Below are 26,768 nucleotides of genomic sequence, written 5' to 3' on the forward strand. Positions count from 1 at the left end.
AGAGAGAGAGAGAGAAAGAGAGAGAGAGAGAGGGGGAGAGAGAGAGAGGAAGGAGTTGAGCTAATTGTAGCCTAATCCCTGGCCCAGAGGCGCTCGGGCAGCCGGGAGCAAGAATTCTTTTTTTTTTCCCCTCCCAGCCCCTGCTCTGTTATTTAGAAACGGATTACTGTGGCTATCTTCTTCTCATAACAAACACGCGGGCAGTTTCACTTAGGCAACAACAACAAAAAAAAGGCTGAAACACGAAGCAGGATTTCCAGCAGGAGCGCACAGTTTGGTGGTGTCTTTTTTTTACGCGTATCCAAATAAGAGCAGAGAGGGGGAAGGAGACCATCTCATCCATGTACAAGGTAAGGACGCTTCCTGTGCGCTTTGGTACAAAGAAGCTTGGTGAGGACAGGTCGAGTCAGCCCTGGCTGCAGCAGCCTTTAAAGCTACACACACACACACACACACGCAGAGAGAGAGAGACACACACACAGACACACACACACACTCTTCGCAAGCGTTCACTCATCTCCGGCCACTGCGACCTATAGTCACATTATTTTTTAAAGGAAAACAAACAAACAAAAAATCAGCCAAGACTTGGCTCATCTGTGCGGCAGCGTAAGCTTCGTGCCGGAGCTGGATGTTGGTGGTGGTGGTGTAGTTGTGTTGTGTGGGGCATTTTAGAGACAATATTTTTGGAGATTTCGGGGGTGGGGGGGGGGTTTTACGCGAGCACCTGCACGGATTTCTGCTGGACTCCTTACGATGTTTGAAACGGTAGGCTGAACATTTCATTTAATAGTTTCTTCTTTATTTTACGCACAGTGCAGACCTCTGTGTTCCTCTCTCTCAGACACACGCCGGACGCTTATTACGCATGTGACTTTTTTTTTTTAAATTATTATCATTATTATTATTCAAACGCGTTGTTTGAATGATGTGTCGAGATTGTGGTTGCTTTTAAATTGCACAGCAGGGATAAAGACGCCATGTTGAGCTTTAGGGAGAATTATAGGAAAGGAAATGAAAGGAAAGGCAGAGCACGGGTTTGTGCTAGTGTTCGTTTGCAGTGCGGCGTTTATTTGCACACAAACACACACACAAAAAGAGTTGGAAAACGTTTTCGTGTTTCTTTGCGTGGACGCGGTGTGAACTGGAGTGGATGTGGATGTGACCACCGTGTGTGACCAGGGTCAGTGCGAGGAAACAGCAGCAGCAGCGACTCATGCTCAGAGGGAAAGTTACTGCTGTGATTGTCGCGGAGGAATGTGTGTGTGTGTGTGAGGGGGAGAGAGAGAAAGAGAGAGTACCCCCCAATTTTCTCAAGTCTTTCCAAGTTTTTGTTCCCCCCCTCTTCCCTTTCTTTTCTTTTCCTGGGATTTGAAATGTAATCCCATCCTCCTGTAATCGTATTAACTGCACATGATACTGCTGTGAGGCGGACACCACCCTGGAGAAGTCAGATCTCCAGTCTCACCTTTTGTGTGTTTGTGTTTGTGTGTGTGTGTGTTGGTTATCAGGGAAGGTGTGTGTGCGTTTAAAGTTTGGATAAGGATAAATAAATAAACTGCATGTGACATTCAGTGTTTCAAATATAAAAAAAAAAGAAAAAAAAAGACAGATGTTAAGCTGTTTCATAACAAACACGGTATTCCCCCTCCCATCAATATAATCCCATTCATTCTCCAAGTCTCATTATAAAGCACGTGGATAGTGTGTTTAAATAGTTTCTCCATATAGCAGCTCACTGTCATCGTGCACGTGACCTGGAGAGGTGTTTATAACTTTGGCCTCCTGCGACTGTGGTGTGATGATGATGATGATACTTTTTGACGCATGCATAAAGTTTGCGCTTCAAACTGCGTGGCAGCACGAGTTGAGGTGAAAAGCATCACCTTCCATCTTTTGTGCGCCGTCGAATGCATATGAGTTTATGTGTGTGTGTGTGTGTGTGTGTGTGTGTGTGTGTGTGTGTGTGTGTGTGTGTGTGTGTGTGTGTGTGTGTGTGTGTGTGTGTGTGTGTGTGTGTGTGTGTGTGTGTGTTTAAAAAGGAAAAGTTGCCCTCCTCCCTCCTTCCATCCCCCTCCTCTTCCTCCCCGTAGTGTTTTCCTCCCTTGCTCTCCAGATTGGTGTTTGGTGTGTCTGGGCGCATCACGTCTAACACATAAGGCGACCTTTAATTAGAATATTGCAGCAGCAGTTTGTTTTATTCCCCTGGAGGCTGACACCTAGCACACCCCCCTCCCCTCCCCTCCTCCCTTTCTCCTCTTTTCTCCCCCCATCTCTCTCTCTCTCCTTCTGTATGTCTACCTCGCTCTATCTAATAAGCATCCTCCCCATCCTCGCCTGCGGTCCTGCATGAAAAGATGCAAACATACTTAATTAGAGCGGTGGCAATAATTTCCAGGCTAAATATGCGACCAAACAGACATGGAAGTGATCTGATACCATTCACAAAGGATATGATCTGCTCCCCTGCGCGTGCAGGATCACGCTGCTGAGTGTTTTTTTTCTTTTTTTTTTGTGAGCGTTGCCTTTCTTTACCTGTAGTCCCATGGCTTTTCTGTACACTTGCTTTCAGGAGGGAAGAAGCATGTCACGGCTGTCTCTGACCCGGTCCCCGGTCTCTCCACTGGCCACTCAGGGAATCCCTCTGCCGGCTCAGCTGACCAAGGCAAACGCCCCGGTGCACATCGATGTCGGGGGACACATGTACACCAGCAGCCTGGCGACCCTCACCAAGTATCCAGACTCCAGGTAAGACACCACCACTCATGCTACAACACTTAGTTTATTCATCAATATCCTCTTTCTTATTATTTGAGGGAGAAAGTTGTTGGCACATAATAATTTTCCCAAAAAATATTATTTTTAAGCCTCAACATTGCATTTTAGTCACATAATTATTTATTGCAACATTTGACTGCCACCTGTCTCATTTGATTTATGCTGTTAACAAGTCATTAGTGCAACTTATTTCCCTCAACAACTATTCTATCTTATTTCTCATTTGAAAAAAAAAAAAAAGGATTCATTTGATTGCTTTTGTTTGTTTTTATCCAGGTTTTTTTCTTTCCTCTTTTTAATTGTCTAATAAATACCTTGAAGGCTTTTATTTTTAGCTCCTCTCACACTGTGTAGCTGTGCTTGAATCCTCAGCAGCTGCCAAGCTGACAGCTATACTTTCACACGTGGTGCTGTTGGTTTAAACACTATATACTGTTACGCTGTGTGAATTTACACGCACAAAAACTCACATTTCCACACGAGTCTTCGTCGTTCGTGGATCGTGGTGATGTCAGTGGTTCTTTTGACGAGTGTCCGGATCCCTGTCATTGAAACTGATGCGGCTCAGCTTCATATTTGATTAAAATCTGGCTCTTTATCCTGTAATATATTGATTTTCTTGGCTATTTCAGTACCAGCATTAGCTTTATCAACAGTATTCGTGTTCCGACACTGGGTTTATTTCAAAATACGTGAACTATAACAAAAGTCCTAGCTGTATGTTGTGTATTCTTCAATATTTCTTTCTAATAGAGCCCAGAAATGGACAGTACAAATTAAAACTAAAAGAGTGATTGTCTATTTGCTGTGAGTTAACAGGGATTGTGTGTTTGCTCTAAGGCAAACAGGGCTTTTATTTTTGGAACGTTTAGTTGGAAAATTCCACGTCATTCATGTTTTTAGCTCAGTGTAGGGTACAAAAAAAAAAAACATTAACACTATGGGATGTTTTAGGCTGCCTGCTTCAACAACTGTGTGTCATTCACTACATTCTGTCTCCCATTCTGCGTCAGCTGACTGAGCGAGGCCACGTGAGCCAAGGTAAACATACCGGCTCGTTAGAAAATCTGCCAAATTGGCTACAGATCCACAATCCGCATAATCCCCTGCTAATAGAGTCTTGATATTCATACGGTCCGTTGACAGGAAATCCCTGACAACTCTCCTTCTATTCCTGACTGTTACATGTCATGAGGAACAGAAAGCTTGTCCCAGACAAGGCTTTTTAATTGTTTTTGTGATTAAGAAGCTTTTTGTGTCAATGTCGTATCAGGTAAATCCTGTGGAAAGAGGCATGCTGATATATATATATTTTTTTAATCCAATCATTATTAAGAGGAAGCCTCTTTCATTCTGATATTGTTTATTTTGAAATCTTTTGATTTTGATATTCTGTGATACAGCTTCATACTTTACAGAGATGTTATTCAGAGGAGGGCATGTGCAGGGGCACCGTGCAAATGCGGTAGAGTCATGTCAGTGCAACCAAACACTGTTTGTACAGTGAGAGTAAAGACCGGATACCAGCGCTCTCTTTCGTCTCTCCCTCTCTTTCACACATGCTCTGTCATACCCCCCCTTTCTGTTTCTGTCTCACTCTGAAACACACACACACACACACACACACACACACATACACACACAGACACACACTCCCATGCACTCACTGTTTTTCTCTCTCCCAGCCTCCTCAGTGTACAGTTGCCCTCAGGCCTCTACTTTCCACTGGAGCCAGTGGAAGGAGGGGCCCTTTTGTGTGGATTAGGATAATGGCTGACAGCAGAAAGCAAAACAATTACACTGGCATAGCCTCGTATGCTGCGTTCAGCTATATCCGGTCAGGCTGAAATCAGTCTGAATAACAGAGCAGGGTTAAAGAGTTTAAAGTTGATGATTACTTTTAATAGATTGGCCCCTAAATAATGCAGCGTGCCCAGAGAAAGTTAGTCTAGTAACTAATGTGCGGTTATTCGTCTTCCTTTGTGCCGGCCATATTAAGGGACAAGGGTCATGAAACATTAATGCTCATTCTGCGTAAGCTTTCAACGAGGACAGTCTAAGGCTGTCGCTTGAACAGAAGCTGAGGAAATTAGGGCAAATGTCCCAGAGACAATGGAACTATTTAGAAAGCACCACTGGACATGTTCCTCTTTAAAGATGAGTCCTTTGTGTCCACTGGTGATAAATCTGCTCTGGCTCTTTTATTGGCCCTTTGTGTGCAATTGTTTACTTTTGCAGAAGCTAATCGTACAGATTTTACTTTTATGATCACGTCTTTAAAAAAAAAAAAAAAAAAGAAGCCTGATATTTCAAGCTACCACAAATACTTAATACTTAAAAAATGCTTTTTAAAACCAAGATTTCAAACAATGGATGGAAGGTATGATCTAAAATAAAGGTCAGGTGTTTCATAAGACCAGCTTTGCAACTCGTAATACTATTTTAGCATGTTACTTATATAGATATTTTAAAACAAATGTTACGTTATCTCCTTGTTAACATGTATTATATGTACCACAGAGATTTGGTGTTTCTTTGTAAAAGTTTGAACAGATTCTATGAAGTATGTCATTGATAAGACTTAGGAGCACAGTATGTGATTCCTGCCACTAGATAAAGTCTGTCAATCAAAACGGAAACAAAAAAATCTTGTTTAATAACATGGTGAAGAAGCATAGAATTAGGTGGAATTAGTGGTGAGAGTCGTCGCGATACATTTGTGACAAACACACAAAACAAAAAAGACAAACTAGACGACTTCAACTGAATATTCCTGTCCTAACTCTTAGCATAGTTCACAGGGGGTTTGTCATATATGATAGTATACAAATGTTGTAGCGCTTTACGGCAGACATGGTCAAGAGTCGTGTGTACGCTGTACTTTGTCGGACTGAATGATGTCGTTAAAAGGCAAAATGAACCAGTCCATTAACGTGAATGTAAACATGGATTTCTGTGGGTTTAAAGAATGTCAGAATTGACTTGGCTATGTTCACCACTTAATTTTATAACTTATTATAATTATACTTATTTTAATACAGAAATGTGATCATCTTAGCTTTAATGCAGGGTCAAATTTAATTAAGCCTCAACTTGGACCATAAATTGATGTATTATGGGTTTAATGGGCCCTGATTTACACACATAAATACAAAGTAAGATCTCTGTCATTTATAATATTCAATTCTTTTTGGATACATTTTTTGACGTAGTTGTTGCAGGCCTCAGATCAGTCATTGGACAGTAGACATCTGCTTTTGAACTTTCTTCTTCTCCTCACAAGTGTTATTGTGGTTTAGCCTTTAGTGTCAGACTGGATGCTCTCACTATGATCCCTGGGTGTGATTGTTTCTCTGAGCAGGAATTTAATAGTCTGGGTTTTTCTCTGTGTCCATTAGGTGTCCAATAGTGTTACAGTCGGTTCTATTAGAATCAGTGATACCTGTACTGAGTCCCTGTCCTACCTCCTGCTGCTCAGATAGATCTGAGGTGCTCCCATGTCCTTGATAACCACCATACTTCACTTCTCTTTATGTTTTTTCTCTCTTCTTAGTCATAGCTCTTTTCTTCTCACTCTTTCCATCCATTGTCTCTTTCTTTTTCCTTTCCCACCTCTTCTCCCTCTCTGTTAGTGTCCTTGTCTATCTGTGTACTTCCTCTTAATTGAACGAGAATGTATCCCCATTCTTTTCTTACCTGTTAAGAGCAAATCCCCCTCCAATTCAGGGATTTAACAGAAGGGGGAAATGAGGAGGCTAACAGAGAAAGAGAGGGGGTGGGTGGGAGTGAAGGGACTAGAGGAGAGGGAAAGAAAAAGAAAAACAGGCAGCATTTTAATTGCTTTTTAAAAAAAAAAAAAAAAAAAAAGTGGAGATGAAAAACAGAGTTAGCCTGGAGGGGTATGGTGAAATTCTAGCTGGAAGAATTGCAAGACCATATGAGAAAGGAACACCTCGGGCAAAACAGGGAGATGAGTATTGGTTTTTTATAAAGCATTTTGCATCGATTTCCAGAGAGAAAGCGAGTAAGGCAGAAGGATGGAGACGGAGAGAGAAAGAGAGGGTGAAAGAGAGAGAAAGGATGGTAGGAGGGGAGAGGGAGGGAGAACCATCTTTGCTCTGCTCCCTCACCCAGTCAAGTCAAAGGAAAAGAAACAGGGGTGAATTTGACGTGATAGCTTCAGCGTGTCGTGCCGACACATCAGGGCCAGGAGATACCCGATATACTACCGTTACACAAGGCTCACGCACACTTTTTTTTTTTTTACGGAGACTAGAATTGCCATCGTAACTGCAGTGAAATGAGTCTGTGAGTGAATCCAGGCCCCGCTGTTTGTTTTTTGACGTTCCCACTGCGGCCCCCCCCCTTCACTGTCTCGTAATAGAGTTTGACAATGCCAACGCTGAGGCAGTGCTGCGTGATGTGAGCGTCAGTCGGTGTGTTTGCAAATAGGTTTTACAATTTTCTTTGTCAGACAACTTTGTCAGCCGACCTCGAAGCTGTTACTGTGATTAAAGAGCTGATTACATCAAAAATGATGATAATAACAGCAAACGCAGAGAGCGTGCCAAGAGCTGTTTCTGACAAAGGCAATGGAGCTGTGCAGTGAAACCGTTTTACATGCAACAGATTTTTATTTGTAAATCACCAGCACAGGTTATTTGCAGTGCGTAGATGTTCCAGTTTTCCTCTGTTGTGAAGTGAGCAATGAAATTAAAGCAATTTCACTTACACTTAATGTTTTTACACAACGCAAGTGCTGATTATTTATAAGTGGAGATAGATATTTTGCATTCGGAAACAAACAAACAGAGAGTGGAGGTTATTAGACCAACAAGGGAGGGACAAGCGGTAACGACCGAGGGCGTCTGGAGGCACAAAGTGGTGATGAAAGTTTACAAGATAACAATTTTAGAGCATATTTTATAGCAATTTTCACTCTTTGCCTTGATGAACACCCCCTGTAGCTTACTTCAGCTAAGCCCTTAATCTTTTAGTGCACTCGCAGAAGAGGTTAACCGCTGGATACTAGGAAGCAACAACTGTATTATTACACTTTTGTGATATTTTGTGAAAGCCCCAAAAAAATTAGATGAATTAATTTCCTAATAGAAAAAAAGGTAATTGAAGACATTTTCATTTCCAAACTACTAGACAGGTGCTTTTAATACAATTTTTACAGAGCAACAAGTAGACTTTATTTTAGGCATATTTGTTTTAACTTCACCAAAATGTGTGTCAATTAACAAGATATTTGAACATCAAATAGTTATTACAGATTATTGTTATTGTAGTTGTTGTTGGAATAAAAATATAATTTTTTTTACTAATTTTCAGAGATAAATGTGTCATGTGATCATCAAACGGCCGCCCTGAGACATACGTCTCATTCCCAAAACTACAGAGGAAGTTGGACGAAAAGAATCAAATTAAATTGAGTAAAATGTTATTAAGTGTTGGGAGTAAATCCTGCATAAGAAAATGAATAATATGCCAGAACTGTAACAGAATGTGAAAAACAAACAGCAGAATCACAAGATCATAAATGTATCCTTCACTTGACCAAGTGGGAATAAAAACAGCCCTTTAAATATAATACATAGATCATCTTACAGATATCAACATCTAACTGGATGAATTAATGAAGACAGCGCGGCACATGAGCGTAACCGCCCGATTTTAACTTAAAGAGTCATAACAAAGTCAAACTGCACGAGTCAAACGTATTTCTCCGCGTGTCCTGGTGCATTAGTATGTGGCACTGGACCACATTCTACCTCCCGTTTCATTTCCAGCCCTCTGACAGACGCAATAATAGAGCTGTAATGCTACATTCATGCCATTAATTTCTGTAAGTACAAGCAGCAAAGCGCGTGTGTGTTGTTGTAATCTTCCAGCAAAAGGGACACTTCAAACAAGTCTGGAATGGAGAAACTGTGCCTTAAGCCCCTTGTTTCAACTTGGGATGCTAATGCATTTCAAGCTTAGTGCTAATAAAATTGAAAAATAAATGGAGGGTAATTGTTTCATGCATTTGAAGGGAGCTGGCTCATTCCTATGTCTGTGTGTGTGTGTGTGTGTGGTTGCCTGCTCGTGTGCGCGTCTGTGTGTCAATTTCAATTTTCAGAATCAGTCGTCTGTTCAATGGCACCGAGCCCATCGTGTTGGACAGCTTGAAGCAGCACTACTTCATAGATCGGGACGGGGAGATATTCCGCTACATACTCAGTTTCCTCAGGACCTGCAAATTGCTCCTTCCAGAGGACTTCAAGGTATGTGTATCTGCAACACAACACAACGTATGATGTGTTTTTCCCTGCATCATTAGTTTGAACAACATAGTAACATTAAGAAGGAAAAAAAAGCCATCTGCCCCAACATGCAGCACTATTGTGCAGAGTTCCTGATTTTCCTAAAGATATGAGACACTTAAGTGTGAATATGTTTCTATTTATTCATTTCCCCGCTCTCTCAGGGATTGCATGTTTCCAAAATAGACCTGACACCACAGTAGCGCTGCCAGAGTTTTGTTTACCGCACTCATCTTCCTCCAATTAAATGCATAATTTACCTATAGCATAAGCAGAGTCAGTGATTTGGTAACTCTAAATAAAAATATGAAACTGACTCAGTTTTTTCAGTCCAGGTAAAAATGCTAACTGGCTATCTGGAGCATGGCCTGATAATGTGTGTGCTGAAGCCGTGAGCTGTTGTTTTTCACTCTGAGTGGTTTCTGTAGAGGTGAGCACAGGTGAAATAGCCTGTACACCCCTCAGCTCTCCCCTGTTCTGATGACCAGCTCTCATATACACACACACGGTCAGTGTCACACTGGGAAGGGAAGCTGTCGCTTGTTGGTGCAGTTACGAGCACAAACGAACACATGTCCGGGGCGTCTGTGTGTGAATGCACACTTTGTTCATGGGCCACTGAATCTGCTTTGGCACATATTATAAACCACTGAGGCTGCACCTCCTGCTTCCATATTTGCATCAAAGAACTCTTAAGTGACCTGTAAGTCAGTGAATGCATGTACATTATATTATCCAAACAAATGCTGCCATGTGGATTTGATCTTAAATGTGATTTTTAAATCTCAAACTTAATCGCACCGTGGACATGATTCTTACACCGGTGAAAAAACATACTTAATGTTCAGTCCAGGTTATCGACATTTTGTGATGTTTATTATCCAAGGTTTTTTTCTAGAGCTGAAACAATTACTAAATGAATCGTCTGAATTAGTTTGATAACCGATTAATCGGTTTGAAGCTTTTTTTTTCATGATTAAAACTGATCGCTTTAGTTTCTTTAATGTGAATATTTTCATAGTTTTTTTCTCCACATAAAGACATCATTAAAACTCAATCATTTTGGTCTGTGGACAAAACAAGACATTCGAGAACATCGTCATCTCCAGGTTTGACAAACACTGATCAACGGAGTCGGAATGATCGACAGATTACGAAAATAATCGTTAGTTGCAGCTCTACTTTTTCAGTTCTTCATTAAAATCGGCTCCTTCTACAATCCAGTATGATCATATATATGTTGCATTTCTGCAAACCACAGATACGTGTGAGTGTTACTCATCTACATGATATGACATCTGTATGATAGTGTTTATTAAAGGTACCAAATAAGGTATTTGGTTCAGGTTTTTCCTCATAGCATCAACTTTGTTTCCGTGAAAACGCACTGCGTTTCAATCTACAACAAATCTTCCCAAGCCTATATTTCATGTCACGACCAACCGGATAAATCTGACTGAAATGTTCGACAGTGACATCACTTCAGAAATGCTGAACTTTCGAAACTATTTGCCGAGACATAATATCCCTACATATTTCTGTACAGAATTCAGAAACGCAATGTCGTGCATGGTTTGCAACATAAAACCACGCTGGCCCTCCACTTTGCACTCGGTAATTTGACCAGATTAATACTAAAAAATGCAGCTTTAAACCAAAGCGATGGCAGGATTACCAAGATCATCTCACCACACAAGTATCAACACAACCATATGTGTGGCTTTTGTCAGAATCTTTATGTTTTGCCTACAGCTACTTCCTGTTCAAGGTTTTATTCAGGGATACTGTTTTCTCCGTGGATGCTAGGTTTCACTTCTGCTCCACCTTAACTTGCGTGACCTTTCCACCAGGCTGGCACTTGTTCATCATCTCTGCAAGAGCCAAACCTCAAGACAACTGAATATGACAAGTAAGCTCGACATATTTTGGCAAATGACGGCCTGACTCACAAGCGATTAGTTTCCCCCTTTTCTTATTCATGCCCTTACTGTGAAACGGTCCAATCGTGCGCCGGGGCTGAAGAGAATACATTTGAGCTCATTGTTTCAACTCATCACGATCCCTTGCATGTGTTGATCTGCATACCTTTCTATTTCCGTGAAGCCTAAAAAAAATGCAAATAGTGAGAGGCAGAATTGAGCATGTCCTTATCTGAACACAATCAGACTTGCCGTCGCCTCAGGGCTGGGTCTGTTCTGCTGCTGGCAGCCACAGAGCTGTGTGTTTTGCTAAATCAATGTGAACGTCTGAGCAGCAAAAGAAAAATAAATTTTATAGTCTACATCAGTGGAACAAAATATTCACGATGAATATCCATCCTCATCTTATTATTCATACTGCAATTAATCACAAAAGTATAAGCAATGCTCAGTTATATCGAGGGCATGGTTATAAACCATTAAGAGGCACCGGGTTCTGCATCACTTTGTCTCGGCGGCTGTGTTGCACTTTAAATCGATTTCTTACTTTATATATCGACAGCTAAAAATAACAGAAGGAAACTGATGTTTTTATTTATTATTATGCATGCTTTACACTGAATCTTATGAGCACTGGCTTTATTTAATCAGCGGCATGTTGTATGAAGGACGACTTAATCTGGTCTTTGATTCCTTGACAGTGACAGCTTCAATCATTTTCTTCTTCTCGTCACTGTCGTCCTTCCTCTCTCTCTCTATCTGTCCCCATCTTTCCCCTGTCCTTTCCTGAGATGTTGCCTTGCCGGTGGGTAATCAGGACGGATCATTATTTTGAAGCTCAAACGGGCTGTCTGGACACAGGATTGGGGGATGAATTGTCTCGTAGAGCTGGCAGCAGTAGCAGCCGCTCCAGCAGCCAGGATAGAGCTGTTGGCCCTGTCTCCCTCTCATCCTCACCTCAGCGCTTAGGATTACTCTGTTGTTTTCTGCACTGCTCAGGATGACTAAAGTGCCTCGCAGACAGACCCCTGTTAAAAACATATCCATCCATGGCTTCAGACCTGTGAAGGATGAGGAGCTACACTTTGATACAGAGAGCTGCCTGAAGGAGAGTGTCTCAGTATGAGTTTTGTCAGCTGCAGCAAGACGGCCAGGAGAGAAAAAGACAGGGAGAAACGGAGAGAAGAAGGAAAAAAGTATCCCCCACCTCCCACCCCCCACTTCGCATTCTGAAATTTTAAATATTAGTCCATCAGCTTAAGATGTGTTGCGTCAACACTCTGTCCAGATGGAGTTGTATTTGGGTGTCGTTCAAGCGCTTCAGATGAAGGCTCAGTTTAGATGAAGAGTAAACCAGTGAGGGAGCCTGTTCAAGGCTAAAGATTTTGACAGATACAGCAGGGTTAATGAATATGCTCTTTGCTGCCATTGCTCTATTTCTATACCCAGCAGTGGTCCATGCAAAAAAAAAAGGGTGAAAGCTTTTTCTTTTAAGATCAGGGCTCCGCTACCCAACACCAATAATCACCAGCGATGCAGACTATATGAAACATATGTCGTTTCCGCAGCACAAACACACATTGTCTCACTTTTCAAGGGCGTGAGGATTTCGCAGAGCAACAAGACGAGGTGCCACGCTCGGTAATATTCCAAATGTGGAATCAGTTATTCGCTGTGATTTCACAATGTCCATACAATGGAATTAACTATAGCCAGGAGCTATGGAACAGTAAGAACAAACTCTGCGTGGCTGCGATGGCCGTTTCTATACCATGAATAAATTAGGCTGTCACTCTTTGTCACCGTGCAACTCTAATCACAACACAGATTTATTAATTACTAATTTAGCAGAAAGATTTGCAGCATTTAGGTGTAACCTAATTAAATCTTGTTCTAATAAGAGCTGAACATAGGGCCACAAGCCTCATTAACATAAAACTCCCTCTATGTGTGGAATACATTAAAATCCTCCCTGGCTTGTGATTGTCCTCATGTTCACTTTCCAAATATATTTTCTTTACCTTCCGTCTGCCTTCACTAGTGAACCTCCTTGTTTTTTTTTCTATGGTAGTGGCGAATGATGGTGCCATCTGGTCTTGTGGGAAATTAGAGGCAAGTGCACAAGGGCAAATGCCCCCCAGCAAGCTCTGCCCGGGAGGGAGAGGCAGGCAATCTGCTGCAGACTGTCTGCACACAGGAATGCACATCCCACTTAGCTGGAGCCCTACTGACGGCCTTTCTGGAGTCTGCTCAGTAAAACATGCTAAAGGCTAGCACAGCTCTGCCAAGAGCTACTGAGGAGCAGAGCTGCAGCATAGCTATGCTTTTTATTATTATTTATATTTAGAGCGCAAAAATGTCCTGCTGGTCATTGGCCATCACTGATCTTAGATTACTCTTCTTCTCTCCAGAAGGTGTAGTTTCCTGGATATTTAGTTAAACAGCTTTAACTTCACAAGGGCAAAGAAAGGTCATTTTTTTATATTTACATTTTTTGGTATTATAAGAATGAGGCCAGGTATATACTCCTCCATTATGCATTTTATGAGAAGCCAATGTAAAGACACTATTTCTTAGACGTACATATAGGTAGAGGACAAATACTGTATAAACTCACTGCGACCATGTTTGTCTGCCGTACACAGGACTTCCACTTGCTGTATGAAGAGGCGCGCTATTACCAGCTGATGCCCATGATCAAAGAGCTGGAGCGCTGGAAGCAGGATCGAGAGCAACGACGGATGGCGCAGCCCTGCGACTGCCTGGTGGTTCGCGTCACACCCGACCTGGGCGAGAGGATCGCCCTGAGTGGGGAGAAGGTCCTCATCGAGGAGATCTTCCCCGAGACCGGAGACGTTATGTGTAACTCAGTCAACGCTGGTTGGAACCAGGACCCGACACATGTCATTCGCTTCCCCCTCAATGGCTACTGCAGACTCAACTCAGTCCAGGTAACACACACCACACTGTTTCTGGTGTCACATATGTGGAGACTACAAAATCATCACCATAATACACTACATACTGCATTAAAACAAACAAGTAAAACCACAACAAATTCACCCATTCATCACATCCATTCTGCATGCAAAACATTCTCCACATAAACTCTGATATACAAAAAGTATGATACTACTGGTGTGAGTGTCAGTGATGTATTATGAGTTGTCAGAACCTGCAAGGGGCAGCCTTGAGAAATTATTATCCACCAGATACCTTCCTTTTTTCTAAGATACAATTCACTGAGTGGTTACTGCTCAGTAAAGGTCACGTCTGTTGTCTTCAACAGGAATTGTGTTGCTATATATGTATATATAATATCAGGTACCAAAAGATTGTTGAGATTATTGAAATGACATTAAGCACATCTCCCGGAACAAATCCCAGGATTCAACACAGTAAATGGCAAAGCAGGTGTGCATTTAGACAAGTAATATACAGTTTAGTGTATCACCAGGTAAAGTGCATATTGTGAGAACAAGACAGCAACTGCAAAACAATGTACTTTAATAACGTAAGAAATAAAGATGGTACAGTACTGCACTGTGCAAAAGTCTCAGGCCACAATCAGATTTGTGGTTTTAGCAGTTCTATAAAGACCATGTAGAATTATTTCTCAATCTCTTTGTTAGAATACAACCAGAAAATACCAGTCTTAAAAAGAAAAAGAAAGTTATCAGAAAAGGACAACTTAGGTGTCAAATATTTAGAGTGACCCCCCCTTACACTTGAACTGTAGCAGGAACCTGGTTCTTTTAAACTTAATCCAATACGAAATGTGTGTGAAAAGGGTATTTTACACCAGGTTTATTCAAGACATGCAACATGAACATTACCTGACCGTGTTGTGGGAGTTGATTCCATTCAGTTTGTGGAAGATTACAGAATCTGACTGAGATAACAATCATTTTGCACTGGCAAATAAGTAAATAACATGTGATTTTAATGCACATGATATACTTACTCAGTCCTACAAAGTGCTTCAAGTAAAGTCAATCATTAGATGCACTTTTATCCTGTCTCCCATTTTTACAGTTGAAATAATTTATTCATGAAGAACTGAAGATAATGTATGTCTTTTACTCCAGATTGAAGGCTTGCATGTTTAACGCTGAATTTAGCAGTATAGGTATGCAATGACACAAGTCATAGCTGTGAGGTTACCCACATACTACACAGATGAACTTTGTGAATACTGTTTTTAAGCTTAGGTTATCCAGCATATTATTTTTCACCACTGTCATATGCACCCAAACACCTTGTTGGCTCTGGTACTGTAGCACAGCCAGAGCCTCGATGATGAAGGTAAAGGACACATCAATGCTCTACTCTACGATATCCTGTGTGGATTTTATTTTTATGTCACTAGTCAGGGTACGGGCTTGGAAATTAACTTACATATCCACCACAAAACCTTGTGTAGCTCCCTTAGCCTTTCTGTACGAAAGCACATTAATGACACTCACATTCTTACTAGGTTCGGGAAGCCGGACACCTCATTCAATCATTCAGTCATTCAAATGACCCAAAACTAGGAAGTGAACGTTGACAATTTATTGCCTCACAATGATAAACTTGCAATAAATGAAAATAACATAACAACAGAGCTCTAAATAAAATTGTCCCTTCTTTTACGTTAGAAGAGTTCAGTTTATCTGACTACCCGGGTAGATTTTGTGTGTTTTGTTCTCATCTATGTCAGAGAGTGAAGCGAGTTGTTGGTCTGTTGTTCACCTGTGGATCCCACGGCTGGCCACACTGTGCTTCTTCTCCGTCCGCAGTCGAATGATCTTCCTGGCTCGCCACTGAACCTCCCAGGGTTCAGAATCAGAATGCTCTATTCCTTAATCTTCACACATAGTGCAGAAAACATACCATTACTACCATATCTCTGTTCATCACATGACATGACCTCATACTACTTTAAATCTGAATATCTTCCATATAATATAGAGTATTAAAACATACATTTTAATATCGACTTATTTACCTTTGTAGAGCTTTATTTATATTTTTAAACAGCTCCTTCTAATCAATATCTTTTTAACTGTAGCATGTATGTATTTTAACCTTCTTTTTTTTTAACTGTAAATGAACTGTGTTCAATTATTGTTTTAACAACATAAACCACAGTAAATATAAGAACCATCAGTGAGAAATTATTGCCATAACTTGGCATCATATCAACATAATTATGCATCATGTGCTATTTCTATCTCCATCATTGACTACAGCGGTGGCACGTTAGCTTAGCCACCTATCTTTTAGCATCCACGTTGAATACTATACCTGAGCTAGCATAACTGCTGGCACTACACGTCTAGCGTTAGCATCTCGCTAACCAAGCTAGCGTTTTTCTTAAAAGTTATTTTCCACGACACAAACATTATCACAGTTTAAACACTAACTAACGTTTCTGTAACGCAGACTGGTTTTTAGGAAAGTATTTCAATAAAGGCATTTTCACTACAAACTTAATCAACAAGCTAATAATTAGGCCTCCTAGCATGTAGCAGCCATGCTTACCGGAGCTCATACAGAAGGTTGGCGTGGTGAAACAGCTCTTCTTATCCAAAATAAAACACAGAACTTGATCCACAGTGTGTTCATGCCACTGTGTTCATCAGGTCAATACGTCATTGCTCTCTTATCAGTGTCTTGTGTGTATCAGAGTGAGAATGGACGCCGCGACCATGACAATGGTTACGGGGATGATGCGCCACCGAGTGGCGGGCACGATAAACACCACTAAATTACATAGATGGCTCAAGAAACCACGTGGGTTACTCTTATTTGATTTAGGGGAGTTACCATTGTTTGTGGCCTTTTACACTGCATTTCACCACTGTGAAATTAACTTTAATATTAACATTAACATTATTTGAAGGCTGTTCTCAGTTTGTGAGGAGGTGATCAGGGATGTGTTAAAACAAGTTTACTTTAGTCGGTGGCTATTTGTGAACATAATTATCTGACATAGCATCAATCGGGTCACGTCTGATCACACTGACACGTTTAAATGTATTTGGAAATAGTCAGCGTAAAGCATAGTTGACTCCATATCATGGAGTGCAAAAAAAGTGAGATGTTAAAAAGTAAAAAGTCAGAAAAGTACTTTTGCAGTTTTGTTACCCAGAGAGAGAGAGCGTGTGTGTGTGTGTGTGTGAGAGAGAGAGAGAGAGAGAGGGAGGACAGGGCAGCAACATCACAGGATAACACACTTAAATGCCCTCAGCCATGAAGAGACCAACACATACAGGAGACTTGCCCCTTCTAGCACCCAGACAGAGCCTCTCCCAGGCAGGCTACTGAGCACTGACACCTCCACCTCCTGCCTGCCAGTGTGAGAAAGAGAGAGACACAGAGAGAGAAAGAGAGAGATCACCTCCAGGGATGGAGAGCCGAGGAAGCGGGACAAAGCACGCGTGGACTGCGGCCATGTTTTTCTGTGTAAAAATGAAGAAGAGAAATGGAAAGGGTGGGAGAAAATGATATGCATAATTTACGCTTTACTCCTTTTTAAGACACAGCTCCTTTTTTTTTAAAAAAAGACTCCAATATAACACCGCTCAAGGCAATTGAAATACACGTATTGCATTTTTTAATACCATACTTACAATTTCTCAAACAGCCTAAACCGGTTTATACTTCTTTTATAGATTTTTAAATGACTTGCAATATAATTAATTGGCCGCATCAACTAACACAACATTTTCCCACTCTGTTTACCAGTGAGACTGGTTATGGGATGTAAGCACATCAGACTAACATGGTCTGAGAGGAGTTTTTTTTTATTATTATTATTATTGCTGCGGTATTTATTAGGCTGCTCCTCTGATGGCAAGGTGAGATGAAATCCTCTTGTCAGACAAACAGCTAACAGAAACAGGAGCTGCGGCTTCAAGGCTTCCTGTAGGCGAGCTTTTCTTTTGTCTCACTGTATGGCATTTCTCGGCCGAGGCGGTGTTAGCTGTGGTGTCAGGATTTTTTTCTGGCCCCGTTAAGACACACACAAGAATACAGGACACTTGGAAGAAAGAAAAAAAACAGGCGAAGAAAGAGAGCGCAGCACATTCGAGGGGTCCGGCTCATTGAGTCGATGTAGATGAGGACACAAGGAACAGATGGATGTGGTGGTTTTTTTTGGGTGGTAGTAAGGAGAGATTTTTCTAAACAACTTACTCATTCTGTCCTCCCTCATTGTTGCGTGAAGGTATGAGAAGGTTAGGGAAAGTAATCCCCGTCTTACCCCGTCAGACAATGAACCTATGATCTGATTTCAGCCCTGGACCCCAACCCAGGGGAACAGACACAGCCACACCCAGCCCACAGAGAAAGGCCTGGGGTGGAGGAGGAGGAGGAGGAGGCAGAGCAGAGTAGGATGGATGTGTGCACACCGGCTAAGAGAGAGAATTCACTCACAGAGTTATAAAATGGCTTTATTCAAACTAAAAGCTACTGTTGCCCTCGTCGCCCGAGGCAGGAAAACTGCTAGACCTTGTGATACTTTGCTCACAATGAGATGCCACGACATTGCTCATTACTTTACTGTACGCTGCAGTAAGTACAGCCACCTGGTTCCACCAGGTTATTCAGTTTTTTAGGGCTAATTGGTCGAACCGTTTATACTCGGTGGTGGAGAGAGTAACTTTTATTGTCAGCTTTGAGTTGCATGTACTTCAACTATTCATTCATGCAGTTCAGTCGGAATAAACGACACTTCCTGATTTGTCGCATGACAAATTAAGTTTTTGACTTCTTATTTGACTTCTTAAAAAAAAACTTTTCTTCCTTCTCCTCGTGACCTGTCAGATTTAAGTGGAACTAGGCTGAGCTTAAAGGTCCAGTGTGCAACATTTACGATGATTTAGGATGGGTTTCCTCGTCTTAGAATAAGCCTCGTGTATGTACTTTATGGAGGCTTCCATCTTGTGCCACCGTGTTTCTACAGCGGCACAAACACACAGATGAGCCAGAGCATGCATTTCAAGTTTTTAAAGCATCCAAAAACGAAAGAGAGCAGCTCGGCTCACATAAAACCCGATTCATTGAAAAACTGACGAATGAGGAAATGGTGCAATGAATGGGGGGAAAAAAAGTGTTCAAAGAGCAATTCAATCTTCTCTGTTTTCCCTGATACAGTTGGAAACAGAGAGCAGATTACATGCATTAGATGTCACCCATTTCTACAAAGTGGTCATTTTAATGGTTGTAAATGTAAGTAAAGATGCAGACAGTGTGGGTAAAAAAAAGAAACTAGTGCGGCTTTGTATATAAAGTAGTTCAAATCTGTACTGCATTTTGCTGCTAATACAAATGTTCTTTTATTTAAATAGGACGTAAACTAACTTAATATTCAAAGTCTGAATAGTGAATACTCAGCCCACAGTAAAACCAGCCCCTCCTTTGTCCTTCATGTTGTGCCCTTAAATGTGAGCCAGACGGAATAAACAGCTCCACCTTGGCGAGTGATTCTCCATGAAGTCATGAATGGAATTTAAGGAATAATACGAGCCACCTGCGCTGTGATGTAAATCCAATGGAGAGAAAAGGAGAGCAGAGCAAAGGCACTTAACGGAGGGAAAACATTTAGCCAAAGAGCCACAGAGGTGTATACACACACACACACACACACACACACACACACTGGAGCCGGGCCTGTTGCTCCATACATCACCGTGATGAAGTGCTCAGATCACACCAGAGCCAATCCGTCCTTCATCAATGTGACAGCGGAGTTAGTCGTAGAGAAGGAGCCCCCTGTCCCCACTCGCTGCCCAGGCGGGCGACGCAACACGTCGCAACACTCTCTTACACCGTTGCCTTGTCACTCCATCAATCCTGCGCTGGATAGCGAGAGGAAAGCGCAGGCTTATCAGAGGAGACAAGGCCACACAAACGCCTCAGCGGTGCTTCTCAGCTGCCTGAGTGGCAGAACAAGATAAACAGTGCTCAGACGTCCCCCGTGCTCTTTGTGGGAAGATCACAACGTGCTAAGGCTACAGAAGGCAGTGGATCAGTGTGCAGTATTATGGAGGAGGACAAAGCCTTGACTGACAGCATTAGAGACATTTTGTTTTTTGATATATTTAATATTTATATTGGATGCAACCCTTTGTGGGCTGTCCTGGTTGTTTTGTGCTGTATTTGTTACCTCTTTAGCACCTTGTCTGGCACAAACACTGGCCTTGTCAGGTCCAGCAGTCCTCCTGGGGACCAAAATCTGGTCCTAATGAGGCAGAACCTGATTTCTGAGGAACTATTTATGTTTTGGGGCCAGGATAAGGTAATGGCTATGGTTAAAGTTAGGGATAAGGCTTTGCTTAGGTTGTCCAAATGAAAGGAAGTGGTCTGTTTTCATGTAGCTTTTTCGCCCATTCGCTCACACATTCACACAGCACTTTTTCATACCTACATTCATACTTTTATACCCATTCACACACTGCGTCAGGAGCAATGTGGGGCTCTGTGTGTGTGTGTACTTGTATTTATGTCTTTGTGAGGTCCATACAAATCTATCTCTGTTGTGGGTACGTTTTGTCTTAAAGGGCTTTTTCAGAGTTAAGACCTGGTTTTAGGGTTAGGGTTAGAATCCAGTTTAGGTTAAGGTTCGGCACTTGATTGTGATTGTTAAAGATGCCATGTGTAAGAATGTGGCCAAAAACGGTTACTACATTCAAATTCAAAATACCAAGGTCTTTTGGGTTTCGTTTTCTGACGTAACTGGCAACCCGTGGTTGCTCGGCAGCTGAGACTCTACTGACTGCAATGGTTTGTAGACGGTGGTAGGTGGCGCCACATGCCAAAACATGATTTCGAAAAATAAACATGATTTGCAGTCTGCAAAATATTTTTTTAATGCAAATATTTTGTCTGTACTGTTGTTGTTGGTGAGTTCAGTTTGTTATATGAACATTATTCCTGAGTCTCTGTGACATATTAGGAGGATTTTATGGCCAGTTGCTTTAGATTTATTACATAATGCACCTTTAAGGTTAGGGATGGCCAACCTTAGCCCTTATATTTATGAGGTTTCCCCACTAAGATATAAAAGTGTACAAGTTTGTGTGTGAACGAGTGATAAATGTTTACACTGCCAGGACGAGAGGTTGCAAACTTTGTTGGATCTCCTGAAGTTCATTCCGGATTCGTGCTATTGAAAGAAACGCAGTTCCGCGAATTCTGCTTTTTCCGGTGCAAAGCGCTGCATTGATGATATTACACTTTCAAATTGTTTTGGTGACTTGTGATTCCTAAAAAAAAAGAGCTGCCAGATGGCTCTGAGAATTAGACGGCGTTGGCGCTGCTCATCTGCTTTATGCCAGATGCCAGAGTTAGAAGCAGTTAGAGTGCAGTTAACACTCCCTGTCACATATGAAAGAGTGTGCATTGTTAAATAAAAGCGACCCCCTGAGTGTAAGCGCCCATCGCGCGCGTACGTGTCAAACGTGTCAATCAACTCTGAGCCCTGTGCCATGAGGAGCAAGTGTCTACCAGTACCTCCTGAGAGCTGTTGTAGTGTGTGTGTGTGTGTGTGTGTGTGTGTGTGTGTGTGTGTGTGTGTGTGTGTGTGTGTGTGTGTGTGTGTGTGTGTGTGCTCACGCATGTGTCCTCATACCATCAATATTACATCGTGCACCGTTTTCCAGCCCTGAGACTCATCGGCTTTGATTCCTGCCTCGCTGTCTTTCACTGTGTTAGAAACATACAGCGCTGGGAGGTGAGAGGAGTGAGGCTGATGTATTGCCTTCTCGATCCGGGGTCCCCTTGGTGATCGCTGATTGAGTGGCAGCTCGGTGACATGGCTCTGTGTTGAATGGTGTGTGTGCGTGTGTGTACATGTTTTGGGGGCAGATCCCAGAGCAGCCAAGTAGACCCTGCAACAGTGAGAATGGTTTATTAAGGATCAATGAGGACAAAGAGGCTTCGCTGTTACTTCAATGGCACTGGCAGGGAAAGTTCTCAGCGCTTTAGCTCATGGAAGAAAAGCAAACTTTAGCGAAGTGTTATGACGTTGATAGAGCTGTCCTACTTTCTGTGTTTTTGACTCCTGACTTCCATCCATCCATCCATCCATCCATTATCTACCGCTTTATCCTCCACCGGAGGGTCGCAGGGGAGTGCTGCGCCCATCCAAGCTGACATAGGGGCGATAAGCGGGGTACACCCTGGATAGTTTGCCAGTCCATCGCAGGGCTACATATAGAGACAAACAACCATTCACTCACACTGGACACTGGACTCTAGGAAGGTCATCTTGATGTTTGCACATGGAAAGAGAAAGAAAAAAAACCAAGGCAGCTCATGAGCAGTAATTGTATTTCATGGTAAAAAAAAAAAAAACATGCTTGGAATTAGACAACCAATTCAGCCGGTCACATGCAACTCACTGTTAGAATATTGTGTTATGGTTTCGCTCAAGTGAGGCAGGAAAGTAAGCAGGGAAATCTGCAGAAGTACAACATAAGCTGGGATGTGAAAGCCTGTGGTCATGGGTTTGTAGTACTGTGCTGAACTGAGCCACCAGGACATGTTTTAGCCTCACTTTCTTTTCAGCTGGGATTGATTTCAGGACATTGTCATGTGGAAACCTATTGCTTGGATACATCTTAATTATGTCGTGTATTGTTTATTCCCCCATGGCACTAATTCACTGTGTCAAACTGAAAATTAACTTTCTTTTTCTGTGGCTTCTTATAGTCATTACTGTATCCCTGAGTCGGTTACAACCATCTATAATAATATCCTTAAGTCTTTTGTGTTGCCATGCACTAATGATAAAAGTGTTTTCAGACTATCTTTATTGATCAGGCCATTCTCCTCTGTGACCAAATTCATTGCCGAACATGACAGAGTCCCACATGTGTTAAGAGATGATGAGGGAAAAATGCAATGTGATGCAATGATCAAAGAAGGCCATGTAATATCATTTCCATAATCGTTAGGCTCCTCCGTCGTCTGCCATGGATTTGGAGCGAGCGTTTGATTCCCGGGCAGGTTTCTTAATTAACCGCCGTCAACGTCAGCTGTCTGTCGCTGTTTCAAAAATTTCAGAGTCTGTCGCCTCGGAATGGCCGGAGGATGGATGGAGGGCGGGCGGGCAGGCGGGCGGTGTAGTCCTGTTTGCTCACAAGGCTCTGACACTTTAGTTGATCAGGACATGTAAAAAACGAATAAAACACTGAAAATTAGGACATTTTGGCCCCACATATATGTATATATATAGGATTAGGATAGGATAGGAGAGAAAGTGTGTGTTGTTGTTGAGTGTATCAGCATTTGGACCAGTGTGCGTATCAGAATCAGAGGCTAACATACTGTAGACCCCCCCGTCTCCCATCCCAGGTCTACAGCAGTTTTCTCCTCACCCACGACTCCCCATATCGTCATTCCTTACACGTCGCTCTTTTTGCTTCGCTCACGGACCTCACTTCTCCTCTAACCCCAGCCTCATTACTCAAATTAGGGGCTCCAGTAATCACCGCTACAGCTGAGCTCCACTCAGCCCAGTAACACACCTCACTCACACTCGCCGCGATCTCCTCCATCCCTTTGAGCTCAAACGTTTGGGGTCACTTTGAAATGTCCTTATTTTTGAAGGAAAATTAATCAGAAATACACTCTATACATTGTTAATGTGGTAAACGACTATTCTAGCTGGAATATGTACATAGGTGTATAGAGCCCCATTTGAAAACACTTGTGCAATGATGTTACCACAGTTTAAACCATTATTTCTAATCTTGTCAATGTCTTGACTATATTTTCTATTCATTTTGCAACTCTTTTGATGAATAGAAGTGTGACTTTTAATGGAAAACACAAACAAATTGTATAAGTGACCCCAAACTTTTGAACGGTAGTGTATATACGGGTTACCCTGCGCCTAAGTGCAGAGGTCATTTAGTCTCTTCTGTAGTGAAATTAACTTTATTCATTGAGCAAAATAATACATTTTAAAGCCAATATCGTGCATCCCTAGTGATACCTGTATAGTTTTTATCCTTCATTGATAAGCATTTATTGGAAATATCCTGCAAAGTGGGAAATCAAAAGGATGTTATCCATCTGTCAACAATTTCCCAAAATGTCAAACTTGACCTACAATACCGTATGAAACCTATGGGAACCTGCATTTCTATCAGTTCTCCCATGAGATTAAATCGACTTACTGAATCATACCTTTTCTTCCTCTGTTGTCCCTCCCGCAGGTCCTCGAGCGTCTTTTCCAGAAAGGTTTCAGCGTGGCAGCGTCATGCGGAGGCGGTGTGGACTCGTCCCAGTTCAGTGAGTACGTGTTGTGTCGCGAGGACCGGCGAAGTCTGTCCCTCAACACGCCCATCAGGATAAAACAGGAACCACTGGACTAGAGTGTTCCGGGAGAGGGACTGCCAACATCACTCACCCCCGATACTCTACTTTTAGTCTGTTCACACCCCCATACCTTGCTTTCTCCTGGCCCCTCCCTAACCCTAACTGGACCACAACCACCCTCAGCTAAGTCTCATCTGCTCAAGTATTAGCAGAGGAGGGTTCACCTCACTTAGCCCTACAGGACTCTAAGGGGAATGTAGTACCAAACAAAGGGAAAGAAAAAAAAAAAAGCATCAGCAACAAAAATTTGTGATCATAAAAGCCCAAAGAAGACTGTGATGAAAGCAGCAACAACTAGGAAATAGACTCACAGACCGCAGAACGCGTCAGCACCATGACCGGTTCTTTGAAATAAAAGGTGTCTCGAGCCCTTTTGGAAGGACAAATCCACCACACTCGATAAATAAAACACACACACACACATACACACATACACACTACCCTTCCTTTCATGGTGTCATTTCAGTTATGTGTGTATATGTGTGTGTGTGTGTGTGTGTGTGAGGTCCATGTCTTGTCTGGGGACAAGTCTGACCTACTGTGGGACAAGACAGGACACACAGTCAGACATAATCTGAGTTTCCTCTGACCCTCATCCACCTTCATCCCACCTGCCTGGCTTCAGAGGCCGGGCCTCACAAAAAAAAAAACAAAAAAAAAAAAACAGCATTGTTTGCCAAACTGATTGTTTATTACAATTTCTCATTTCTGAAGTATGTTTTTTTTTTTTTGTTTGCTGTTCTTATCATGACACGGTGTAAACAATTGTTATTAATAGGATTATTTTAAATGTCTCTTTTTTCTCTCCTTTCTCCAATATGAAGGATGTATGAACATTGTATTCATTAGGCTTTGAGAGCTTGTGAGGGAGCATTTCTTGGCAGTAGCTGCAGAAACTCCGATGTCTGCAGGCTATGTGGCTAAAGCGATCTGGCTGGCAACGCATTCAGAGCCGGGAAAAGTCCCATTGTTGAGAACCTGGATGTTTTTTTGACATTGTTTTATAGTCAAATGTGAAGCACACATAAAAAAATTGCTTTGGAATTTGTGCCGATAATAGCCCTGAAATATATACGGGGTGTCCTTTTTTTTTTTTTTTTTGGGTTCACACACGAGCACAAACATGTTCGAATTTAGCAGAAACTTGAGAAAAGTTTGCGAATATAAAATCCAGGTTGAAATTGCACAAGCTGTAAGTGAATTTGCAGTTTCTATTGGAATAAGAATGTTAAAAGACTTGAGGACCAACATGGAAAGTTGACGTTTATACCCAGTCTGTCTCATGGTCAGCAAGAGATGTACTCTAAATGCTTATTGTTTCTTTGCACTTAACCATTACCTACAGAGTTCCCTGTTTAACTTAAAAACACTCGTTTGATCCCAGTGAACACTTCCAAGCTGTTTATCTTCACTTGTTTCACTCGACAAGGAACGCATTTAACCACCATTTAAAGCCCAACAGAACAAATATTGTAGGCACCAAAATAAATATGGTGCCAATTTTGTTGATTGTACAAACAAAGATGTTATCCCTTTTTCACAGTGAATACGTAAAGGTGACACAATTCATGATTCAGATATCAACATTCATTCATGGAGGCCTCCGGTCTTGACAGTTGTAGCTCACAGTACACTCTTAGAAATAAAAGTGCTAAGTAGAACCATATAAGGTTCTTCGGCTAGTCTAACTGGACTTCCACCAAGAACCCTTTTAAAACCCTTTATTCAAGAAAGGGGTTTTAAAGGGTTCCTCTGGATCAAAAAACCCTTTCTTCGGGAAAGGGTTTTTTCAGAAGCAAATGGTTCCAGGTAGAACCTCAGCTCTTGTAGAAGGTACCCTTTTGGAACCCTTATTTCTAAGAGTGTACCTCCAGAAAAAAGTTTGGGGAGAGGAAGTCTCGACTTGCTTCAGTATTGTCACTTCTAAGCTCAGATCATCTCAGTTGTCGTTCATGTGTGCGTGCGCGCGCGACAGAAAAACCCTGAGTGAACCGCGCTCCTCGCATCTGTGTGTTGTTCACAAAGAGGCAAGTGGGCGGCATTTACTCCATCCTGCTCTCATTCTTTTGGTCTTATTCTCGACTATTTTTCTGGATCAAAGACAGAAACAAGAAAGACTCGTCGCGTTTTCACGCTTTATGTTTGTGTGTAACTTACAGATGCTGTTTCTTCCAATCCAAAAGACAGAGAGAGAGAGAGAGAAAAAAAAATTATATACAGAAGCTCATTCTGATCTTTGTGAGCACTGGCAGTAGTTCAATTGGGGTTGTTGTTTTTTTTAAAAGCAGCTGTTCATTAAAAATGGGTTCTACTGACCATGTTGCCCTAATAACTGCTGTCTCCGGATGGCGGCCGATTGAACAAGGCCAATGAGTGGATAAAGATG

General features: G+C 41.9%; 1 protein-coding gene across 2 annotated transcripts; it reads left to right on the forward strand.

The window, feature by feature from the left end:
* Window positions 1-756: 756 nt before the first annotated feature.
* Window positions 757-24,378, forward strand: kctd15b (potassium channel tetramerization domain containing 15b; the record flags this gene model as incomplete). 2 transcript variants are annotated; one of them, XM_083901183.1, is made up of 5 exons in its annotated part: window positions 757-768; window positions 2,573-2,748; window positions 8,906-9,050; window positions 13,654-13,959; window positions 24,220-24,378. In XM_083901183.1, the coding sequence occupies 5 exons, from the start codon at window positions 757-759 to the stop codon at window positions 24,376-24,378; spliced, it is 798 nt and encodes a 265-aa protein (XP_083757309.1). The 2 variants fall into 2 exon arrangements, with proteins under 2 accessions (XP_083757309.1, XP_083757308.1); XM_083901182.1 differs by lacking the exon at window positions 757-768 and having other exon boundaries at window positions 2,546-2,748.
* Window positions 24,379-26,768: the final 2,390 nt, after the last annotated feature.

The sequence above is a fragment of the Microchirus variegatus genome (genome assembly GCF_963457635.1).
Source record: "Microchirus variegatus genome assembly, chromosome: 14".
Lineage (NCBI taxonomy): Eukaryota > Metazoa > Chordata > Actinopteri > Pleuronectiformes > Soleidae > Microchirus > Microchirus variegatus.